The 26,982-nt window shown below is 38.9% G+C and overlaps 1 protein-coding gene across 6 annotated transcripts in view; it reads right to left on the minus strand.

Annotated features, from left to right (window-relative positions):
• Positions 1-26,982, minus strand: part of LOC139465645 (voltage-dependent L-type calcium channel subunit beta-1-like) — a 67,910-nt gene that overhangs the window by 20,978 nt on the left and 19,950 nt on the right. The window contains exon 1 of one of the 6 annotated variants that reach the window (XM_071247373.1): positions 24,274-24,536. The exons of 3 other annotated variants lie outside the window; for them this stretch is intronic. In XM_071247373.1, coding sequence (XP_071103474.1) covers positions 24,274-24,351 — 78 coding nt within the window. In that variant the 5' untranslated portion in view covers positions 24,352-24,536. Of the gene's footprint in view, positions 1-3,393; positions 3,659-10,662; positions 11,418-24,273; positions 24,537-26,982 lie in introns of those variants that run through there. 2 more of the 6 variants (XM_071247374.1, XM_071247378.1) reach the window with 2 other exon arrangements.

Consider the following 26,982-nt stretch of genomic DNA (forward strand, 5'->3'; position numbering starts at 1 on the left):
AAATGATTCAGTCAATGTCTAACTTCTCACCAAAGGTTGTAGACAACCCTGACCCAACACTGAGTTACCTGATCATGCTCATAGCAGTACTCTGATCAGGATTTCCCATTCACTAGAAACATAATACTTTTCCCAAAACAGGATCTGCATTTGAATGATGGTCTGTTTGCCAGTGCCTCAGTTTCATACCAGATTCACGCACCAATAGGTGTCTGACATTTCCATAGCCAACAACATCTTGCTCATCCCATTTACATTGTTTTCCTTTGCAGATTTCATAAGCTAAAATGTTTCAAATTGTGACCCAAGTAACACCATTAGTTCCGGTTTATGAACATCTATGAACCATTTAAGACACTCCACATCCAAGTGGAACCTGTCAAAAGGGCAGCCACTGTGTGTCGCTGCAACAATGTATGAATACCATTGCTGAGTTGGTGCAAATATGTAACTATGTTGGAACACTGGTTAGTTGGCACTTCACCAAAATGCCACCCCTTGACAAAAAGGATGCACCTGCCAGATTCTTCATGTGTTACACAAGTGAATACACAGGAAAAGCAGCCCTGCCAGGGCCAATTACACAAGAGGCTGTACAGGAGTGCCAGGGATGTGATATTAGCCAGGTCTCACTGTTAATCCTGGTGGACCTCCTGAACACTAGCCTGGACACCTCCAGAAGGGGGATTAGGGCTCCACACTGCTAACACATTAAGGCAGGAAGATAGCTAGGGGTTCCACATTACGAAGACATGATAACAGGCAGATAGTGTTTCATACACATTACTAAGACATGTTACAGAGAGATTGAGGTTCCACAAACATATCAAAGACATGATAACAAGTAGATAGAGTTCCACATTACTAAGACATGGTAACAGGGAGATGGCAGGGACTAGGGATTTCACATTACTTCGATCATATGGCAGTGAACAAGGTGGGAGGGTCCACATTACTTAGATGAGATGTCAGACAACAAAGCTGGAGGGTCCACATTACTAGGATAAAATGGCAGAGAACAAGGCTGGAGGGTCCACATAATTAAGATGAAATAGCAGAGAACAAGGCTGGAGGGTCCACATAATTAAGATCAAAATAGCAGAGAACAAGGCGGGAGGGTCCACATTACTAAGATGAAATGGCAGATAACAAGACGGAAGGGTCAACATTACTCAGACATGATGGCAGGGGACTAGGGGTTTCACATAAGTCAGATGAGATGGCAGGGAAAAAGGCGGAGGATCCACATTACTCAGATGAGATGGCAGAGGACTAGGGGTTTCACATTACTCAGATGAGATGGCAGAGGACTAGGGGTTTCACATTACTCAGATGAGAAGGCATGGGACTAGGGGTTTCACATTACTCAGATGAGATGGTAGGGGAAAAGGCGGAGGATCCACATTACTCAAACAAGATGGCAGGGGACTAAGGGTTTCACATTACTCAGACCAGAACGTCAGGAAGAGTGGGGGTCCACATTGCCATATATTACCTAGAACAGGCAAAGTTTTTCAAATCAAAATCCCAAATATAAACCAATGATCTCTGAAAGCATTTTGCAAGGACACTGGTCTACAGTGCGAGTACAATATGGAAGTATTTCACAGTCCATTGCCTGTTAATAATATAATGGTATACATAAATAGGATAAATATCATTACAAACCTATAATATAATTCATAATCCATACTTTTCCATTATGTAATGTGACATAGATAGATAGATAGATAGATAGATAGATAGATAGATAGATAGATAGATAGATAGATAGATAGATAGATAGATAGAAAGATACATGGCTGCCCGGGAGATAGCGGCTCCACGTGGCTGGGACAGCATACAAGTGAGATAGGGGCTCCACATGGCTGGGACAGGATACAAGTGAGATAGGGGTTCCACATAGCTGGGACAGGATACAAGTGAGATAGGGGTTCCACATAGCTGGGACAGGATACAAGTGAGATAGGGGCTCCACATGGCTGGGACAGGATACAAGTGAGATAGGGGTTCCACATAGCTGGGACAGGATACAAGTGAGATAGGGGCTCCACATGGCTGGGACGGGATACAAGTGAGATAGGGGTTCCACATAGCTGGGACAGGATACAAGTGAGATAGGGGCTCCACATGGCTGGGACAGGATACAAGTGAGATAGGGGTTCCACATAGCTGGGACAGGATACAAGTGAGATAGGGGCTCCACATGGCTGGGACAGGATACAAGTGAGATAGGGGTTCCACATAGCTGGGACAGGATACAAGTGAGATAGGGGTTCCACACAGCTGGGACAGGATACAAGTGAGATAGGGGCTCCACATGGCTGGGACAGGATACAAGTGAGATAGGGGTTCCACATAGCTGGGACAGGATACAAGTGAGATAGCGGCTCCACATGGCTGGGACAGGATACAAGTGAGATAGCGGCTCCACATGGCTGGTACAGGATACAAGTGAGATAGGGGTTCCACATGGCTGCCCGGGAGATAGCGGCTCCACATGGCTGACACATGACAGAGATAGCGGCTCCACATGGCTGACACATGATGCCAGTGAGATAGGGCTTCCACAATACTCAGTAAGAGGTATTGCAGCAAACAAGGATCATATATTATGCAGTAATCTAGGGGTTCTACATTGGTCAGACAAGATTGGAGGTAGCATGAGCTTTCACACTACTAAAACAAGATAGAAGGGATTTACAGATCACACAATATTCATGGTGGTACCTTGAAGGTGAGTTAAAATAACTCAAAATAACACTGCACAGAGAAAGGGATGAATAGCTGTCAAAGTGGTTATGTTTTTTTGCATAACCATGATATATATCAATATATAGCAGCACATGAAAATGGGGGACATCATGAACATTGATTGATGTACAATATTCAGAACTACTGTCATAACGCACACACTATCTGAAGACAGTTGGGTGGTAAAGGTGATCCTGTGGGAAACAAGGAAGAAAACATCCTTATTGATGTTGGGCAGGAAAAACTCCTTGAGACCACTCGGGAACAAGGTGCGGGATAAGTTCAATGGAGACGAAGTGGCTACTCTCCTCAACCCTACAGACACACAGCACTATCTCATTCTGCAGCTATGAATATACAGTCATAGTTGAATAGGAAAGGTTGAAATGCAACATGTATCATGTTCGTAAAACATAACACAGTTCTGATTACATCTTGGTCTTTCCATATCATATGATGTAGAAAAGTAGGAATTGTTATTTCCAAGTATCAGTCTTAACAATAATGTGTATAGGTCTAAGGTCTAGGGACCAAACATAAACAATGTCATATAAGATGGACAATTACCAGTGAAACCACAACAGCAATTACAGGCAACAGTTAAACTTCATAGAATTATAGTATAAAATTATATCAAACCTCATCAGATATGTGCATCCTTGTTGTTGGTCAAATCACACGACGTTGAATATTTACACACAAGCCTCAGCTACCATAACATGCAAGATACAGTATCCAGACAATCAATTGCTGGTCTGTTTAAATTCATACACCACAGGTTTCTGACAGACACACTTGCTGCACAGTGACTTGTTATGACATGACCGGCCAGCCTGAGGATGTTACACAATTCTTCCCAATTGTATTCCACTACTGAAACTGTAACATTGCATCCCACATCATTTGAGATGCAGAGTGCATTCCGATCTAACCACAATTAAATACCACAGTGCGTCATCATCAAGCTCCGTACATCAGGTGGCTTGCAATAAACAGATACTAACAACAGCTGTTGCAACGCCCTCTATGCTTGAGGACCATAAACATTGGACAGGTGAATGCACAGCAGCATGCACAGACCGACATAGCTATTCACAACATGTGACACACCCTCCATGACTGTGTATTTCTTCCATCATATAATATTGATTTCTTATCATATTACATTCAATAATATGCCAGAACATAAGCAGAAGGATTTATAAGTACATATTTCACTTTTTTATCATGTTTTTAATACAAAATAAAAATGGGAGTTGGGTATATAAAGTTAAGAAAAGTCATGGCATAATGATATGAAGACATGATTAATTTCAGAAATTAACATGCAACTTACTCTATGTTAATAAAGTAACAAATATTACTTTGGTATCTACGTTATATTCCATTTCAAATTGAAGATTAATATCTGTTTACAGCTAACATCAATACTGTGTCGACAAAATCATGATAGTATCGTTTGTTTCTGTGAATATCCAAAATAAAGAAATTTCCCATTAACGAGCTGACCAAAGTATTCCTATTCCTAGACACTGCATAGGCCCACACGACCATTACACACACAGCTAACCTCCAGCATGCTGAACTGTTTTCACACTTCTCAGCTACAGTATTGGAGCTGTTCCAATGTTTATTTAACATGTCACTCTTTAAGCATGAAATTACTCATTTTCATCAAGATCAATACTGATATATATTGAGCAGTAAGCGTGATACCAAATGTTTATGTACCAGTGTGTCAAATTTCAGCCAGTTGAAAATTCTCATGAAAAGGTAACAGCTGACTAATTCCTCATAAGCAATATATTGACAATGGCCAATCAAGTTATACAACTTTGAAACTTTCATAACATCATTTTCACAAAAGGTGCCATATCCCTTTTCAATACAATATGGACCCACCATTGTTATACTGCTATTCAGATAATTCACACACCAAATTGTTTGACACCCCTGCTGCCCAGTTAGCCAGTGACTGGTGCAATATTATGACAATATCTTTTAGAAATGTAGTTTTCTTCAAGCATGCATTGTGCCCCTTGGGTTGTAAGTGTGCAAACAAGAACAGTTTCCAATGAAATAGGTCATTAATAATACTGTTCTGATCAAGCTTGTTCATGTGGTCATCATTTTCCACATTGTTCAGTTTACTTTAAATCAAATATACAAAGTACATTTATACTCGTAACTAGGTTCAAAGAATAAACATTACAATATTTTCATTTAGATAAATGTGATTTCTTAATGTGATCTAAAGGCAACTTATTTTAACCATGCCAGCATATTTTAACTAGGCATGTGGAAAATTAATGCCCGACTTGTTACACGAGATCACTGGAGCTGAAATATGGGGATTTCAATATACAGAGAATGTTGAGAGGGTTCTTTTTCACTTTTGTCAACAAATTATGAAGAAAAACTATTAATGAGGCAGTGTTGGAAGAGTTGGGACAGTGACTTATATGGAAAAGTCCATCACATATTGGACAAAGTTATTGTTAATACGTTTGTCTGCTTTTCATCAACGACTCAAAGGTATGCACCTTCAGGAATGGAAATCTAATATTTGTGATAATCATAAACTAGAAGTATAAAACATCTCTTCATATAAAAATTATCTCTCCAACATAAAATGCTCCAAATTTAAAAAGGCACTTAGTAGATTTAGATTTGAATGTCATAACTTACACATGGAGATGAGCAGGTGGGAAAATATTCCAAGAGAAGAGTGACTTTGTCGTTATTGTCATTCTACAGCATATATCTCCCTATTGGAAGATGAAAAAGATTTTCTGTTATATTTGTCCAATGTATAGCAGTTACATAGAGAAATATCTACAGCAATCTAACATTTACTTATGTATCAATACTGTATTAAACATGTGTAACAGAGAAAAGGAAACTTGGAAAGTAGGAGCTTTCTTATATTTCAGTTTTATCCTAAGGAAGAATTGGATAGATTAATGTTTTTGTATGTATTTACTGAGATGAATTTGTTTCATATTTATGAATGTTGTTTTATAAAGTATATCACTTAAAGTCACTCGAATCTGTAAAGGTATCTATCTATAAATGGAAACATTATATAATGTAATCACTTGGGTAAGGTAAATGCCGAGAGGTTAGCTGTATGTTGTATTTTGTTAATATGTATTATTATTTATGACATAAACTGCTTATATTGAGAATTATAGACTGAAAAGCCTACATTCTGAATAAATTAATATTGTATTTTACTGTATTGTATGAATCCATGCACACCAGGTCCATCTGTTTCTTAATAGACTGGCTCTTCATTAATCATCACAAAGGCTATACTATCAACTTTTCATTATTAATTCCTTCCTGAAGTCTCATTTTTCCCAAGCTCAACTCTCGATCTGAACAACAGTGTACATGATGCTAGGCTGTTTCTTATCATAGCACAGCTCAAAGCCTCATCTACATACAATATAGAAGCCTATGCCAGTGACATATCACATCCTCTGGAAAATTAAATGCTCTTATGTCATTCACCTACCTCACTAAATGGTATGTGTAGATAACAATGTATCAAGCTTAATATCCATGGTCACCTGAACATTCCTTATTCATTTTCCAACTGTTGAAGATAGTCCTATTCAACGCTGTGATGAGTATATAGGTGTCAGATGTAGTCAGATGACAACAATATTTCCCTGAAGACAGTCAAACTCTCCAGAAAAATATAGGTTCTATCCATCTCAAATGGTGGATGGAGTCCCTTTTATGTTCTCACCAATCGTTGGTCACAAGGGCACATGAAAAGGTAATGAAAGAGACGGAATAAGCAATATGTGGGTAGTTACAGCCATTTAACTGACACCTCCAAAATGGTAACAGAAGGGAACAGCCAGACCAAATACTTAACCCCACAATATAAATAACCCTTGACACAAACAACAAATAAGCTGAAAAATTGATTCACTGTTGACACTTGAAGATTGTAACATATTTTTCTAAATGTTATGGATAATTTGTTTTAATTAGATGAAGCATACATTTGTAAATCAGAAGCTGACAACTGTTTTGATCACATGACAGCATCTGGCACTCTGATTGGTAAACAATGTTGTCTGCTTTGCATGTTTAAAGTTGTACAGGTATGCACTTTTTGCTTTTTGGCTTTATCATGGCAACTTTCTTTGCATCAGTGGTTATCTTTTCGGTTTTCATATGGAGTACCCTATGCATGATTCATTGTGTTCATATTTATCCCTCTTGATTTGTTTGAAGAATGTTTACAGCGATTGGATGACTTTAGAATACTGATACCATCTTCAAGTCTCGGTGCCACCTTCCATATCACAAGTTCTCTTATTCCATTTAGATTACTTACTGGAATATTTCTTTCAGGTATTTTAGGATGTATTATGCTTTTCAGGTGCTTTCATTTTGCACTTATTTGTGCTCTCCTGTGTGTTTTATTTTGCCACAATTGGATGCATCATGCCCCTAAGAACCTTGTTATGTTGATGCAAAAAAAGGAGAAAAGAAATAGTCAAGGAGATATCATCTCTGTGCCTGGTGTCATTATGAAACTGAGAATGATGTAGGTACACTATATCAGCATCATTTTGTCCATGTCACAATGCATCAAATGCCTGGATGCTGGGAGTAACTGTCAAAATATGGAAATAATATTTCAGCTTAACAAGACCTGATTTCTGAACAAATATCAAAGAATCAACCTAATTTTGCAAGAAACATTACATTGTTCAGTAACAATAAGTGACATTTAGGACATGATTGACTCTCTTGGCACACAGCTGATAGTGTCGGCTGCAATATCAGTGCTCCCTGGTTCAGAGCGAGGCACAGTTTTGGTGGGAAATGATTTCAATTACAATATCCAGTTGCATTGTGTAGCCATACCCAATAATTTTTTGTTAAGTGAACTTGAATAATTCCACCTCCACACATTTTATACCGGCTGTGCATAATTCTCTCATTACCTGGTCATGCTGACAGTAAATATATTTTCATTCATAAAATGATGATCTAATCCAGCAGGTATTTGCATAATAGCTGACTAAATATTTTTTCATTCATTCCTCAACATCTACTTAAACCTATTCAGCAGCTGTTTCCATCCAAACTCCCAGATCATCACCCAATCCCATCTCCCCTATCACATCTTTAATGAATGATTCTGACAGAGCTGGCCAGACACCAGACTCCCAGCATTCACCACAGCCATGTGGAATACTGTACAGGAAGATGTTATGCCAGTTATTACCTGGCTTCAGTGTTGGATAAACACTGCCTCCTCTACTTTATCTGCTTACACAATCAGCTTGATGTTTCACCAAGGGAGGTAAATATGGAAGTTTCCCTGAGTTAATAACGAGTTAATCTCAGAGGCACCATAGCTGGCATCATTCACACGAAGTTTGAGCTACATAGGCCTTGTAGTTTCAGAGGAGATTTTGAAAATGTAAAAGTCAACAGAGGACAACCAGACATGTAGATGTACAAAGGACAATGCATCATGACATAAGCTCACTTCCAACTTTCAGTCAGGTCAGCTGAAAATGGAATACATGAAAAGCTGTGTTCCATTTCAAAATTCCTTCCATGAATTAGCCTTTAATGTCAATTCTCTACATAAAAGCCAAACAGGTGTATACTTAATTGGGAATGTCAATGTAAATAATCTGTAATCTGAATAATCCTTATACCAACAATAAAAACTGATCTCTTGAAATGTTATTGTCTGCATATTAGAGTGAGTGAGTGAGGGAGTATGGTTTTACACCGCTTTTAGCAATTTTCCAGCAATAGCACAGTGGAGGACACCAGAAATGCCTTCACACATTGTACCCATGTCGGGAATTGAACCCGGGTCTTCGGCGTGACGAGCGAATGCTTTAACCACTAGGCTATCCGACCGCCCCTCTGCATATTAGAACAGCCAGAGTATTCTGAGCAATCCCCTTATTGCCTTGGGCTACAGTAATCCCTGTGGGGATTCAAGGTTACAGTAGACCCAAGCAACCTCAGCCTTACAAGGGAACTGACCGGTAATAGCTTGGGTGGTCAGACTTAGTGACTTGGTTGATTGTATGTCATTGTAACCCCAGGGTGTGGGACAATGCTAATAATATCAATCATGATCCAGATTTGATTACCTACAGGCAATCAAATAGCTGGAATATTAATTTTTAAGTAATTTATCTAACTCTGTAACCATAATAAATGATAAATGAAGAGGGTTGTTGTCTGGAATGGTATCCAGAACCTCTTGAGTAACTCCTGGTGGAAATCACCAATCCTACCATTTGTTTCACCAGGAACTGTACCATTTGGATTAACGGGAATTAACTTGACATGAAGTCTCACTTATTTAACCCATGTTTAATGTCTTTATGTGATTCTTCCATCTACACAAATTAACCTTTATGGAAAATTTAAATATTACAAACAGCAATAAACTTTAAAATTGCTATAGATGACATCAAACAACAAACTTTTAGAATACAGTCTTCATAGTCTGTGCAGAGAATGAGCTACCCATTGGGAAAGGGTTAAGCAATAACCTAATCGAAAAGACTTCGCAAAGATCCCATTGCTTGCAACTGGATGGGATGATCTTGCTTTTTGAGATCTTGCCAAGAATTGATTGGTTGAAAAAAAGCACCAAAGTCATAGAATGACTAAGATATAGATTTAGTTAACTCAAATCAGTGAGTCAGACACCATGAACTGTGACTTCAAGTGAATTTGTCATTTCATCATTCATCTGTAATCATCTCTCAAACAGGCCTCAAAATAGGAATCCCATTAAACTGAATTCAAAGGTACTGGTTAGTCTCAGAAGAGCTGCATGGTAACAACATGCTATGAAACTGAGCAAATATTCAGACAGAGCAGTTGGGACTGCTGATAACAAAAGAGACAAGACACCATTATGCCAGCAAATAAAACACTGAGACAACATCAGTTATTCATCTTGCAACATATCAACAACTGATTCATGCACTAATGAACACAGCTCTGAAGGCATTATGACACACCACAATGTGGATCCACAGTGGCCGATGTGAATGTGCTGATAATGACTATATTCCAGACAGCTGGGAACAAGATGCCGAAACAAATTGCCATCTTCACTTTTATGCACTTGAATAATATCTTTTTTGTAACAAAACTGAATGAACAAGAATTGTACATTGGTGCACCTTTATGGTTCTTTTCTATGAATGGATCTTATATATTTTCATATCATGATGGAAGATATAGAAGGGTGATGCCTTCAAAGCTGTTAACATAGAATGATCTGAGAAGATAAAAGCGAGTATGGTAAAATGCCAGTTTTTGCAATATTTCAGCAATATCACCGAAAGGGATTCACATACTGTACCCATGTGGGGCATCAAAAGCCAGTCCTTCAGCATGACAAACAAATGCTTTAACCAATCAGCTACCCCATCGCTGAGATGATAATTATGAGTGTTTGAGAACTTGTAAATAATTTAAACATTTTTAAACACATCAAATTAAGACCATTCTGAAAATCAAGCACATTTTCGTAAGCACAAAAAATGGTTCACTACTAACCCAGTAGAATCATTAGCTAATGAATTCCGTAAACCATAAAGACTCAATACATATCTAATTTTGGGTGCAGAACATTAGTTAATAAATGATGCATGCTTAGGTAATAGCCAAATGTAGCTATAACATTTAATGTAATTTAGGAGCATCTACTGATAAAAGAAAATAGGAATATAGTCAGTGTCATAGTAGAATGACATGAAGTGAACTCGAAGGAATGATAATGCATACCAATACTTGTGTATGTCTACCTTCAAAGAGCAACTGAAATAGCAATAATTGTAGTGCATACTCAGACATCTGTGTCAGAGGTTTGGCTTCACCCCTACCTACCAAAGAATCACCAGAAACAGCTCCTTCTTCCAACAGATGGAGCTGGGAGTGGCACCTGCTGGTAACCATGGAAACACCAGCGCTCCGTGGAAATGTTCCTGACTCAGAAGACAGTCAACAATGGTGACAGACAGATCTGGGTTGATGGCGTCTGCTTCCCAGAGCTAGAACTCTCTCTCCAGCCTCAGATTAATTTCCTCCATGTAGAAGCGGAGGCTGGCTCACAATTCTCTTCTTGAACAAGTGTGCTAGGATAATAAGACAGCAGCAGCAGATGCAACAAACTTCAAATGCAAGAAGAATTTCGAGACTGCCATAAGATCACTGATACACCTCCAACAAAAGTAGCACAACTACAAACTGCAATTATGCCTTAGATGATGGTGTGAGCAGGATTGGTCAAATATCAGTTCAACAAACTACACACAGTTTACTCATACCCCGCCAAGCTAGCTTCCAAACCTCTGCCAATTGTTACAACAATGACCTTTGTCTCGACCAAACAGCAGAATTCCACGTCAGCAGCAGTAACAAGGAAGCTCCACAGCAGTCAGTTGAAAGCAAGGTCGTACACAGTTAAGATAGATATTCCAAATCCAGTTGTGGCTTCGAATTCTCTGAATAATTGATAGCAGTGAGTTATGAACATCCAGCGTGTTCTGAGACCAGGGGAGTTTTCCTGGCTGTGGCGCTCTCCACAAATCAATATATGCTAACTGGCACGCTTCTTCTCTCCACACTATGCAAGGAGTAGATTACACTTCTCAAATAGGTGTGGCTAAATGATTTAACCACATTACAAGGCAACCCTGCTGTCTGAACCAACTGCACTATTGTTACTGTGATTAAGTTGCCAATCCTGGCATAATCAACAATCCAGTTCGTGACCTACTGAAATGACTGGTACAAGTCTCAGATCTGTGTCATGGAAACCAATCTTGTGACCCTGGTGAATGACTCAGACCTCGAATTTCATAAGCAGGAAGGTCTGAGGAAATCAGAAAGAATTCTCTTTCAAACACTGAGTAAACATGCATTACGTGAACATAATAAGTAGATGTCAATGACTCACATATCATGGAGTCATGGTGTGGGTAATTTCCCTGCTTCGTCATTATCTTAGCTAGGATCTAACATTGGGCCATAACTGGGTGTCAAAATACCTGGTCCAACCTGGTAAGACTACTGGCAAAAAACACACACTGCATATTAGCTGGCCAAGGTCCAGCAAACATTAGATAGTCAATAATCTGAAACAGGACCGTTGATTGGTCTGTCTGCAGCCGACAGTGCACAATGTCGTATCAAGAATTTGTCATTGATATTTCAAGGTTAGCAAGTTGATATAGATATAACAGATGATTATTGAACAACATGAAATCTGTCAGGAAAGCTTCAATAAATAGCCTTCAAGTTGGCATATTTCGAGTTTGACAGTTTCAAGTTTACATTTCTTGGGTGATGTTCTGTGTATTCCAGTTGGGTTGTTCTGCCTGTTAGGGTGTTGGTCTCCTTGTTCTAGTGGGGCTGTTCTGCCTATCTTAGGGTGTTGGTCTCCTTGTTCTAGTGTTGTTGTTTAAGACCGCACTCAGCAATATTCCAAGTATATGACGAAGGTCTGTATATAATCAAGTCTGGACCAGACAATCCTTTGATTGACATCATGAGCATCAATCCACACAATTGGGATACGATGACATGCATCAACAAAGTCAGTCCTTGTTCTCATGGGGTTGTTCTGCCTGTTAGGGTGTTGGTCTCCTTTTTCCAGTAGGGTTGTTCTGCCTGTCAGTGTGTTGGTCTCCTTGTTCCAGTAGGGTTGTTCTGCCTGTTAGGGTGTTGGTCTCCTTGTTCCAGTAGGGTTGTTCTGCCTGTCAGTGTGTTGGTCTCCTTGTTCCAGTAGGGTTGTTCTGCCTGTCAGTGTGTTGGTCTCCTTGTTCCAGTAGGGTTGTTCTGCCTGTTAGGGTGTTGGTCTCCTTGTTCCAGTAGGGTTGTTCTGCCTGTCAGTGTGTTGGTCTCCTTGTTCCAGTAGGGTTGTTCTGCCTGTTAGGGTGTTGGTCTCCTTGTTCCAGTAGGGTTGTTCTGCCTGTCAGTGTGTTGGTCTCCTTGTTCCAGTAGGGTTGTTCTGCCTGTCAGTGTGTTGGTCTCCTTGTTCCAGTAGGGTTGTTCTGCCTGTTAGGGTGTTGGTCTCCTTGTTCCAGTAGGGTTGTTCTGCCTGTCAGTGTGTTGGTCTCCTTGTTCCAGTAGGGTTGTTCTGCCTGTTCGGGTGTTGGTCTCCTTGTTCCAGTAGGGTTGTTCTGCCTGTCAGTGTGTTGGTCTCCTTGTTCCAGTAGGGTTGTTCTGCCTGTTCGGGTGTTGGTCTCCTTGTTCCAGTAGGGTTGTTCTGCCTATCTTAGGGTGTTGTTCTATTCATTCAAGTGGGGTTGTAATTGATGCCTCATATTCAAACAGCTTTTTGGTTTAACACACCATTTTGGAAAGTTGTATCTGTCTTTAGGTGAAGAGAGCTTATCATGTAATAACTAGACATGCTGGAAATGGAATGATTGTACACAGCAGGAGACAAGAACCATGTCATCTGATAATCTCCACATTTCTCTAACACACTGCATATTTGTGGCAGCTAATTTGATATCCCCATTGATTCCCCAACATCAAACTCCTCTTTACCAGCTGGTTTAACAGGCTGCTCAAATGTACTGCATGATTTGCTGTATGATATTACATGTATTAGATCTCCTTGTATTGATACATTTACAAGTACAGGAAGAGATTCAGTGAGTTGGGTTTAACACAGCTTTAACAGTATTCCAGTTATATCGCAGTGTGTCAGCTTAATGTGGGACGAAAGCCCGAAGTGATGCAGGTTTCAGATGTTTACCACTTCAGTGAAACCTACAAGCATGGGTATGGTGCTGACAAACCAAGAAACATAATTGGGGCGAACCGGGATTTGAACCCACAATCATAGGTTTGTGTCCTGTCCAAGGGATGCAACTCTGCACGGCGGATTGAGGTACCTTAGATGACTGGGCCACTTGGCTGCCCCGGAAGATATTCAGAACAAAAAACCCAATGCATTGTGATACAAACCAACATACATGTATTAAAAAAATACAACTTAACAACATGTTATGTTTTTGTAGCAAAGAAAACAGTTCCACAAAGACAAAACCATGTACCACTTTTGCAAAGAAAAAGAACATTTACAATATATGGGTTTAAGTGTTTTCATATAGAAAAATTTCCTTCTGGTTGCTTTCAAAGAGTTCAAACTGGCTCAAAATAAATCGGTCCATCTCCTTTTCCTCCTAGTTTTGAATGAAAACCATGCAAGACCATTACTTAAACAGTGCTACTCTCATTTTAGGAATAATGTTTCCACAGTTACTGCAACTACCGCACACAATATTGATGTTTTGCCAATTCTGGTCAATCAAATACTCTAATTTGAGTTCATGACTTTTTAATTTGAGTAAATGTTGTAATTTAATCAGCTAGTTGCATGAGTGAGTGCTGTACAACAGAGCAAGAGGGACAAAGGCCCCTTACTGATGTACAGCATTTACTGTGTTGAGCCACTGTCCTCAGCATGCCTACTCATTGTCACAGCCTCACCTGATTCACTGGGGGACCTTATAGAACATATGATATTGATGGCCTAGAATAATTTCATGAGGATCAATAATGCACTGAGGAGCCCATGCCACACACTGACTGTGTTTCATCTGCATTTTTCAGAATTCCATCCATTCAAAGCCTCAAACAGAATCCAGTAAATCTAATCAGTTGTCAGGAAACCATTCTCTCACACGCCTGGCTTAACTCCCATGAGGCAATCCTTCTGTGAACAGTCCAAGCTAGATGCACGTAATCATCATTATCAACCCGCTGTGATCAGGGAGAAGATTAACATACCAGGCCAGGAAATAAGATAGACTTGCACAGGGTGTACATTAGTGACGCCTACATATTCGCATGTCTAATAAAGTAGGTGTAAAACAAAGTCAACTGTCTCCTACTTTATGATCATAAATGACTAAGCAGTAAGGAGCAATTACATAGGGAAAGATTGAAATTGTTAACTCTACCCCAAAAATGCCTTGAAAAAAGACTTCTGCTTCTTTAGCCAATTTTCACTTCAAATGGAATGTAGATTGTTCACAATAGGCATCTTGCTGATTGCATTTCATTACTCAAGTACAAGCAGTCAGAAAGTAATAATCATGAATAACTAAATAGTTGGCTGAAGCATTAACCTATAAAACGTATATCTTTCAGCAGATATGCCATGGGTGAGGATCAAAGGGGACATCTCTTGGACATTACCTAGCTGTTATGGTGGAACTGCACCCTTATGGAGAAGAGCTATTCTCAGTATACTGACAACTGGTTTGCTAGCTCCAGGCTTAATTATACACCTCATTTCACCATGACACAGTTGACCGAGCGAAAACCTACATCACAATATTACAGGAAACCTTCCACTATCCATTATTAGACCCGTGAAGATTCGGTTTAGAACTGGTCTTCAGAAACCCTTGCTTGTCGCCAGAGGCAACTAACAAGGGTCGGAATGGTCAGGCTCACTGAATTGGTTGATACATATCAATCACTGGATTGTCTGGTCCAGACTCAAGTACTTACAGACCGCCTTTATATAGCTAGAATATTGCTGAGGGCAGTGTTAAAAAAGAAACAAACAAACTATCATTTATTATGGTATCAACCCAAATGTCTCCTGCTATCTTGGATAGAGAAATGCACAGAGAAATGAAGGGTGGGTTTCGATCCAAGGCTGCCTTATACCAAAAAATATTAGAAGGTGGTAATTGTTGTTACAGATTATAGTAGAAACCCACATCAGTCTCCAGCCATATACCTGTTACTTACAACTATCCACAATGACCATAGTAGAAACCCACATCAGTCTCCCGCCATATACCTGGAGCCTACCACTATCCACAATGACTATAGTAGAAACCCACATCAGTCTCCTGCCATATACCTGGAACCTACCACTATCCACAATGACTATAGTAGAAACCCACATCAGTCTCCTGCCATATCCCTGGAGCCTACCACTATCCACAATGACCATAGCAGAAACCCACATCAGTCTCCAGCCATATACCTGGAACCTACCACTATCCACAATGACCATAGTAGAAACCCACATCAATCTCCTGCCATATACCTGGAACCTACCACTATCCAAAATGACTATAGTAGAAACCTACAAAAGTCTAGAATATGAGAAAATACAGACAGTATTATTAATTTCTGCATATAAAACAATGCCAAGGAGAACATGAAATACAATTTATACGGTAAATCATCCTGTCTACTGATACTTTACCTCAAATTTCACATTTTTATTGACCAAGTGAATTCTTGAAGGGATACGATGTAGTTGTTACCGGGCATAACATGATGTTGACGGACAGTCCTCGTCACCCTTGCAAGTCGTGTATACACTAATCAACAACAAAAGCTTGTGTCAGTCTGGCTGCACCTCTTATTTTATATCCTTTGTTATGATATTCAGTCTCAGGTTGTAATGTCTGGCAAGTACTTTCTCAAAAATATCAAGTTGGCAAACTTTAAAATGTCAAAGTCCGGTGATCTGAACTCTTCAGTATCACTATCCAATGACAATATACATAGATAAGCCATGAGAAGGCAGCCAGAGGAAGGTGCAGTATGGCACCAGTCATGCCAATGTCTTCCACCTCCACAACATGCCACACATTCTTTCACTTCCCCCCAATACCAGCACACTCCTACTTCTTGATTGCAACCATGGCGGCACAGGCAGGGTGAGCAGTTCTACTACTGCAATAGTATTTGGATATACTGTAAAATGAATGGGAACATGTGCTGCAATCTCTTAGATATTTATCAGGATAACTTAGATTCACCATATTTTCTTGTGTATAGTGAGCATTCTTAAATCAATTTACAACTTTCTAGGGGTGGTGTGTGCGTAAAACATGTAATGAGTGGAGCACCTTTAGAATTCAAGCGTTCAAAGCATTCCTACTCCAGTAAATGAACACAATCTGAAATTCATTTCTTATAAATTCGCATTTTGAAGTTGGAGGGATACGAATTTTAGTGTGGCGCACATTTTAAGCAATTTACATTACCGGTTATGTGGAATGCAGTGACCCAATTGCTTGTGTATTCACACTTACGCTAAACACAGTACTGGTAGTTTAAGTTCCCTACATAAAAACACCAGAGTTACTTTTATTAATGGAACACCAGAAATGACTTCTTTTTTTCACCAGACCTTCACCAAATTTGTACAAACATGTTGATGTAGAACATCACTGGTGACTTTTACAAAATGTCCAAGGATATCAGTATGTGAGAGATTTCTTGGGGACTTTTGTTGATTCAGGGATGACATACATAAATGTGCCATGTTAGTAATCAGAAACATTCTGAAAATCTATGTTTTGTTATTTGTTTTTATGTTTTTCATTGTAACCAAGACATATAGTCAGAAATGATGATAATGCTGTTGTCATTTTGCATGATTTTGCATCAGTCATGCCATCACGCAGGACAAAAACTTTGACAATTCCTGTTGAATATACCAAATCATAATCTATTTATTTCTCATTCCCTTATTCTTGCTAAGATACTCTCCCCATGAATATCTAACATTATTGAGCCATTGTATGCAACATATAAAATGCTACACAGGGCAGAGGGCAAGGTGCAGCAAGTACGATATTATAATGTCTTTTGGAGATTGATCACGTCTAGTGACTTTATGGACAGGTTACTGTAATATAGGCCTGGAATAGTCAGAGTGCAGATGGTGGCATTAAGTCCAATCTTCAGTTACGTCAGTCCAACAATGTCAGCCAGGGCAATCAATCCAGCATGTGACACTGTGGCATGTCAATCCCAATACCAATAGCCAAGCGCATACGTCGGTAACATTTGTTAAGCCAACCCATCTCACTATCAGTCCAGGAAGTATGTGTACCAACTGCAACCCTAACAGAATAGGGACAACAGGCAGTATATCCCTCCAAATACAAGAAAACGTCCTTTTAAATTACTTGAAATGAGAATGATTTTAAATAAATCCTATTAAACAGAAGAAAAGTTCCTGCATGATTTTATTTAGTGTGTTGGCGATAATTTACTTATAATATAGTTTGAAACATTTGTTTCCTGATCGATGGGTATTATTGTCAGCTTTGTGTACCAGATGTATCCTGGCAAACCCTCAAACTGAGCTGTACTGAAAAAATGGGTACATTCTCTGCTGATGTCCACAGGCCAAACCTATATCTTTGATGCTCTTGGGATAACTGACAAACAAATCCAAACAAGTAACAAAATCAATATTTTCCCCATCCATTAAAGGGTCCTTCCCAATGATTAATCTAAATTACTCATGACTTGTGCTCCTTGGTAATTCTGGGTCATGCTACAATCAAGTCTTTTCTGTTGTCTTGTAACAAGACAATCGTTAACCACATATGGTCAAAGTAGTTCCACAAAAACATCTATGCTTACAATGTGGATGTTTAAAGCTGTACCTAACATGACAACCATATACTAGATATCTCTATTACCTTTAATGTATTTACAATAAATCAATGAGTGAGTGAGTATGGTTTTACGCTGCTATTAACAATATTCCAGCAACATCACGACGGGAGACACCAGAAATAGGCTTCACACATTGCGGCTATGTAGGAAACCAAACCTGGGTCTTCGCCATGACGAGTGTATGCCTTAACCACTAGGCTACCCCAGCGGGCCCATGAATCTTCAGAACATGCAACAAGAATTGACTGATATTTGTAATAATCATTAATTAAAGAGTCTTTATTTTACCTTCTTTCATGGCCCAAACAACACATTTCCACTAAATGGTGATCCTGCAAACCTAACACCTCCTAGGTTAACACTGTTGGTGTCTCTTATCTAAAGATGTTTCCAGAGAGAAAGGGAGATAGGGTGATACTTGACAAAGAACATGATACTTGACAAAGAACGTGAATAAACAAACATGAACAAACAAACTAAGAAATTTCATTTGTCTTGAGAAAGTTGCTTGGTGCTGAGTAAGAAATAGCATCAAGATATGGGTGAGTGAGTTTGGTTTAATGGCTCTTTGAACAGTATTCAGTAATATCACGATATAGCAACTGGTTGTGGGATAGAGCTGTGACATTACCTTCTACACACCTACTTGGTGCAGCTCATCTTCATCAGGAGTGTGTCAGTGGATGTCTAGGCGTTAATGAATGAGTCGTCAAGACAAACAAGAAATCTACTTTTAATTGGGTTATAAGAGGTCAGATTTTCGATCCAGGAATTTTATGGGTGATATGCCAGTGGGATATCGCAGTCTTAAGACAATGCCATGAATAGAATTCATGCAAGACTGATACATAAGCATACTAAATGTATAACTTATGTCATTAGAGTGTGAGTGTGTGATTGTGAGTGAGGTTATGTTATACGCTCCTTGTCAACATTAAAGAGACATTGTGTAAACGATTCTGTGTGTTTTTCAATCAGGCATGAAATAATTTCCAAGTGTGATGTCACATGCCCAACTCAATTCTCAAAACAATAGAGCTCCACAAGGGAAGCAGACAACACAAGCACTGTAAACTGGCTTCAGTCATGTTTTCTATTAGTGGCAAATTGTAGAGAAAGCTCTAATGGATGAGGGGCGGTCGGGTAGCCAAGTGGTTAAAGCGTTCGCTCGTCACGCCGAAGACCCGGGTTCGATTCCCGACATGGGTACAATGTGTGAAGCCCATTTCTGGTGTCCACCCCCGTGATATTGCTGGAATATTGCTAAAAGCGGCGTAAAACCAGACTCACTCACTTACCCTAATGGATGAATTACAAAATACTAATTGCCAGCTTAATTATATTAGAAGCCAGTGTTTATCAAAACCTAGATTACAATATAAATATGCCTTGGTCGCATGAAGCCAATTACTCTCATACCCAGAGTTCCTTGCGTCCAGCCAAGTTCCCCTGCCACATCATCAAATCTTGCAAAGTCTGTTCATGTGTTTCTCATATTTTTCATTTTAACTGAGTCTACACATTTAGATAAACATAACTTTCATTAAAAAAATATCCTAAAATGTGAAAAATTAATTTGATTTGTGTTTTTACCCTCCACATGCTGACATCGAAATCATACAGAAAGCTAGCAAAACCATCACTTTGATGCAAAAGCCATACTGTCATGCACCTCACTGTCACAATTGTAGTAGTATGTCTATATAATTATGCAAAACAATATGCAAAGTGCACCAAAAGACTTGCATAAGGTCTGTCAGTTCTTGTTTCAGAATAAGAGTGTTTGTTTACAAACAAGGGAAAAATCCTGTCATGTGATAAGCCTACCCTCACTGTATGGTCACTGTAGCAGAACAATTCTCTCATGGAATGAACTGTGCAGGGACCGAATATGCTTGTGGTTTATCGGCTATTGTTTGCAAACAAGGCTTCAGAACGGTTGACATCCTGTCCTCGTAATAAATGTGTATGGTTTTACGCCGCAAGTTATGTTAGAAATATACAGATTGTGTCGCATGGCCCACCTGAGAGTGACCATGGTGTCAGACTGAGGAGGCAGAAAAACTGAGAAAGGTAGAAATTTTAAACAAACCTGATTTCATGACAACACATGGTTGCAGCATAACTAATACTATGACATGTCAGCTTTGTATAACTAATGCGAAATCTAATTCAATGACAAATCAACATTCTAATTTCATAATTATTACCTCAACGAAGAGACATGCTAATGGCAGAAATCACAAACTATTCAGGCTAAATACATATGACATCAGACGTTGTTGCTGCAATATATAATATCTGAGAAAGATGCCCTGTGAAAATTCTGTGTCTGACGTTACTTGTAGACAGCAATTCTGCATCAATAACCTGCATAGTATGGGGGTTTATATGATCTCTCAGAGTGTGGTGCCACAAGTTCTGAAAATGACCACATGTATTTAGGATGAGAGGGTCCCTGTCCCACTAGTTCAATCTCTTGGCAGAACACTGAAGAAGGGTAAAGTCAGATACAATTGGACTGAAGTCTATGAAAGGCTTTGTGAAACAGCCTTCTTTTTAGATGTTAATGTATAATGCAGTAACAACATACTTCTTGTTTAGAAAGAAAATATCCTCCTACCAAGCTTACCGAGTATACTCGTAAAGTTCTGGAATAGAATAGGCCTTCAGCAACCCATGCTTGTTGTAAAAGGTGACTATGCTTGTCATAAGAGGTGGCTAACAGACTAAGTGGTCAGGCTCGCTGTCTTGGTTGATACATGCTATAGTATCCCAATTGCCTGGATCGAAGCTTATGATATCAATCATTGGATTGTCTGCTCCAGACTTGATTATTTACAGACTGCCGTCATGAAGCAGGAATATTGCTGAGTGACAGTTCAAACAACAAACCAGCCAAACCAAACCTACCTAGCGATAAAACTTATTTATAATATGTACATGTAAGATCACAATGAAGAAATTGAAAATGCAACTTGACCTGTGAAGTCTGGAAACCTAGTGCATCATGTGTCTGACTCCTAGTATCCTTAAAAGCCAGGTATACATGATCCACCACTCTCTTCAAACTACCTTTGGGATGAGACTAAAGGTAACCTTCAACCACTTACAACAAACAATGGGTTTCAGAAAGTAGTTGATTTACCAAACTTTACCACAGGAACCTACAGAAGTAATAATGAAGGGAAGGAACTCCTCCATGTGTCATTATATATTTCCCCAAGTACTTAAAAGGTAGGATAAAGTGTTGAGCTAAAATAATGTCTACATTTTTTAACATTAATCGAAAACATAAAGGTATGATACAATGTGTGAAATACATTCGTGACATAGGCTTTATTCAATCAATAATGACAATGCTCCTAAGAAGATACTTCTGAATGATTCAAATCCTTGCCGTCATGACAACACATGCTTGCCACACCACTAAATCAGTCAAAACAGATACATTTATATGTGACAATTGAGGGTTCCTAATAGACATATTCTTGGGGTAGGTGTGAGGGGAATAATGGACCATATTCACCTGGGTGGCAATGATAAGGTATAATCATATGAATTAGGGCATGAAAACCATTCCATGAAAATCCATTCCAACATTTATACAAGTAGAGTCTTGTCAAAAGACTTCCTGTATCTCGACCAGGTGTTTATTCAAAAGAATTGATGCATGTAGACCAAGTTGTAGAGGAATTGCCAGAGCGAGCTGTGGAGGATTTGATGCTTTCAGACCCAGGTGTACAGACACTGCAGCTCATAGCAGGCCCAGACCCAGGTGTGGGGGAACTGATGCACATAGACACAGCTGTGGAGCCAAAGTAATTAATGTTTTTAGGTGAGGTTTATAGTCAGGGGAATTGATGCACATCAACTCTAATGACTGGTAAACAATGCCAATATTCTTTGTCATGGCATATGATGACAACATCTATAAGTGATTATCATGTAATGGGTAAGTTTTCGCAACAGGTGAGGTGTGGTGAAATGGGGTTTAACGACGTGTCCAAGATTATTGCACTTATATAGTGACGAGCATGTAAGTGTGTGTGTCCTTCGCAACAGTATCCATTGGGGTCATATATGGATAAATAAAAGACATGAAATGTCAGGTAGGTACTACTTCCAGAGTTTCCAGACAAGCATGGTGGTGCCCTTGTCTATTGGTGCAATTGGGTCAGAATTAACCACTGAAGTCGGGAAAATTACTGTGATAGATAATTAAAAAAAAAAAAGACTGTGATACCGATAATAAGTTTGTTTTGTTTGTTTGTTGTTTAACGCCGCATTCAGCAATATTCCAGCTATATGACAGCAGTCTGTAGTTGTTGGTTTGTTGTTTAACGCCGAATTCAGCAATATTCCAGATATATGACGGCGGTCTGTAAATAATCGAGTCTGGACCAGACAATCCAGTGATTGATATTATGAGCATCGATCTACGCAATTAGGATCAATGACATGTATCAACCAAGTCAGCGAGCCTGACCACCCGATCCCGTTAGTCGCCTTTTACGACAAGCATAGTTTACGGCAAGCATGGGTTGCTGAAGACCTATTCTATCCCGGAATCTTCACAGGTCGACGGCGGTCTGTAAATAATCGAGTCTGGACCAGACAATCCAGTGATTGACATCATGAACATTGATCCACGCAATTGGGATACGATGACATGCATCAACAAAGTCAGCGAGTCTGTCCACCCGATCCCGTCAGTCGCCTCTTACGACAAGCATAGTCGCCTTTTACAGCAAGCATGGGTTGCTGAAGACCTATTCTACCCCGTATCTTCACGGGTCATCGATAATAAATGCCTTACAGGGACATAGCTGAGGAATATTACAAGTTCGGGCATTTTTGAAGAATGAAATTGCTAAACAATTGAGCGAGGACACTTGTGGGATCAGTTTCCATACGTGTGCTTGTAGATCTCTCTTGGGTTATTTTACCCAATTTAAACCTTTTTGATTTGGCAGAAGTATGTAATATAAACCTTGTTTTACATGACAAGCCAGATAAACAAACATGACATCTCACATACAAAAATAGCTTCACTTTGATAACGGGTAATTACTCTAGCAGGCAGACTGATTTGCCTATGTGTAGTTAGGCTACTGTCTACTAGGTTTTAGTTGGAAACATATTGACACTTTTCAGAGACAAGAATAGATTTTTTGACAACATAATTTGAGAATGACATAATATAATAAAGAGGTTATCACACTTGCATGTTTCGAGTTAGTAAATAAATTGTATTAGGAATGAACACTATGTATTTAGCTTCTCCAGGATATTTACCATTCAAAAACAAACAAGCATGACAACTTCTATGTATTAAAGGATGCAGTGTATATTCTCTTAGTAAGATGCAGACAAAAAGTACCGCTGAATAAACAGAACACAAAAAGGCTTAAAAGACAGAAAGTACTTATCACATCCGGATTTGCCTTGATTTTATTTGGGTTCATTTTAATAAATAAATTCATAGCAAACTATTCATGATGTAAATAAGATATGATCGAGTTGCATACATCTTGCATGAAAAAAACCCCAACTTTGTGTGGCTTTCTAAATCTTAATGCTGAATAAGGAAACGTAACTGATCATTAAAGAGTTTTGAATGTTTTTAAGAGATCATCGTGCATGTTATGGAACTTCACTACCAAACAACCTCCCCCGACAAACACACAAACACATCCTTGTTAAAATGGCCGCAATGTAAATAATACATTATTTTCCTTTTGTCCTCATAACCATCTCAATAGATATGGTACAGCAATACACACATCATGTATCAGTAATAATAATCATAATTCTCTATTACCATGATAAATATGATAAAATGTTACCATTGTTCATCATATTCCTGTATACTATGGACAAGACATCATGGAAACAGTAGATTCTTAACAACACAGACATACATAAACAAATGAAAAGCCTGGTTGAAAGCATCTCAGAATCGGATGCAAACCAAACAAGGATATTTATTTTTCACTGGAAGGACTAGAGAAATGGAGAAGTGTATACTACCACAAGAGAATCAATGTCGCTTAGGCCAGACAGGATTTTTCTCAGTCGTCCCATCCTCCTAGGTTGGGTATCATGCATTATGTCCGACCCTTTGCCAGACAAGCCATTGTCCTTCTGTTTAGATCTCCGCGACTTCTCTGGCAAAAGTTGGGCCGTAATTGTTGAGTTGAAGGTGATAACAAGCTACACTACAACATTCCTCTCTCCATGGTCGTTTTACATCAATACTATAAGGTGATGATGCCAGCAACAAGCTTGTGTGTTCTGTTCATTGCATTAATAATGATAAGAGCCTACCGGCATCCCATAATAATCAATAGACTTCTCGTAGAATCCCGGTCACCCTGAGAACTAGGAACATGGGGAAATTACATCTACAAAATCAATATCACCCCTGCCAACCCTCTTCCACCATATTGAACTCCAGTCGAGTATTCAACTGGAACAGTCTAAGGTGGCATGAAAGGGGACACTGACAGATAAAATAGCATTTTTGGTTCAAAAGACAAGAAACAATTGATGAAGTTAGTGTTGCACACTATGCTGGAACTTGCAGAATCTTGAGGAATTCTCAGAGGATTCTATAAATACTTCTGGTAAAGTTAAGTGGAACAATTTATTCATGATGTCACTGTCTATATACACGATAGAATGCTCCAGCCATCTTGTGACGTCATGGAAACAGCAACCTGTGATGTCATGATCTTCAGCTCAACATTTAAGATGATCTCGTCAACAGATGTAAAAATAGGGGGATTCATTGAATTTTATTGTTATTTCTCTCATATCATCATGAAAATAGAATATTGTTTCCTGAAATATTCTAAACCATGACAATGATTCTCTAGAATGCATGAGAGCAGGTGACTGCCTCACTGAGGCTACTGACTTGAAGCATAATTTACTTAACTAATTCACATATATCATCTTATTTAAATATATTTAATTTGACACAAATTTACTTCATGATTTTAAAATAACCATCCCAGTTACCAACATCAGAATTTAATAGAGGGAAGAATCACAATAACAAGCAGAAATATCAGGGCTCCCAGGACAGTTTTGTTCACACATATAAAATTGCAGATTGAATACAAAGAAATGTTCGAAAAACATGGTTTTCTGCATGTTGACTCACAAAGCACAAGGGCCTAAAAAAATTGGATATTTAAAGCATTCATGTCACATTGATGCTCTAGATTGGATTCCCAAACTATTAAACTAATACCCTGTTCACATGGGCCTCTATACATATGTGTGTATATGTGCATACGTGTGTAGAAATACATAAGTGAGTATACTAGTCATGTGAATGCATTTGCTCACGTGTGTTTATTTACACCTGGAGGAAATTTGCATCATGTCTGCTGCAGGTGCAAATGCAAATGTAAATTTGCACTGTGTGCATATGTTGCATTGTGAACATTTATGTCAAGGTAAGAGCATGATCTAAATTATATCTGTTCTTTTGCCAACACCAAACAAATTGTCAAAAGTTGCCAACTTTTATGCATATATACAAAGTTGATTGGATGATGTTTTTTCTTTTGGTTTCAAGGAGTCAAAACTTAGTGTACAAATGAAATCAAACACATGTTGTTTCATGCGTAAATTTTCTGTGAAGTAACTCTCTTCCTATTCAATTTTGATTTGAAAACAACCTGTTTTGTGTTGAAAGTCGTGAACAGACTGACGAATATGTGTGCCTTACACAATTTACATACTTTATTTACACACCTCAGACGCATTGTGTATAGTAACACATGTGTAAAATTACTTACGTTCGTTAATGTTGTGCATGTGAACAGGGTATAAAAGGTGCATTGTTTGAAACCTATTCTTAGAGTACCAAACATGGGTGGTTAGAATATTGCTGAAAGAAGTCTGAAATATACTCAATCAGTGAATGAATGAGTGAATGAGTTGGGTTTAACATTTGAACACTATTGAAGTAACAATACCGTATGTCAGCTTAATGTGGAAGAAAAACCCACAAACACAGGTATGATGCTGACAAACCTAGAGAGATTCTGAGATTTGAACCCAAGATCATCAGTTTCTGGCATGCCTAAGGGAAGCAACTCAGAACAGCGAATTGCAGCCTTCCATGCCCCTTCTCAATCAGTCTAATACCACAACTATGTTCACTCCAATGTATTACCATAATAACTGTTTTTTTACTATCTTGGTTGCAAGTCACCCCAACACATCAACATTATAATCCTACCTGTTGTATAGCAGAGTCCCAGCATGTGCAGGATCTTAGCACAAATAGGAAAGCCATGGACATTAAAAACCTCTTGCCTTGAGATAACATGACACTCCCGGTCACTGAACTTTATTGGTTATTTGGTCTCCTTTGACAATTGTTGTTTCATCATGTACCAGTCTATTTGGAGACCAGCAGTAGGGAAAGTGTTTCCCATTGTCACCGACAAGGTTAGAGACTAAAAAAACTTTCCTGGAGAGATCATATCAGTTGGATGTATTTCTCTGTTCGTCATCAAGCGCAGACCCACATTAGTAGTATGTCACAAAGACGAAGATATCAAGCAACATCTACAAGGAAAAAAACAACTGATCCATATGATTTCAGCCTTGTAGTATCACAATGTTCCAGGTTGTCATACATACATTTTTCCACTGCCAAGATGTTTCTGACAACATACAGCTTCCTCACTGAGTCAATGACTTGTAGTTCAACAGTCC

This window comes from Haliotis cracherodii, unplaced genomic scaffold (genome assembly GCF_022045235.1).
Source record: "Haliotis cracherodii isolate W230 unplaced genomic scaffold, xgHalCrac1.p SCAF_18, whole genome shotgun sequence".
Classification (NCBI taxonomy): domain Eukaryota; kingdom Metazoa; phylum Mollusca; class Gastropoda; order Lepetellida; family Haliotidae; genus Haliotis; species Haliotis cracherodii.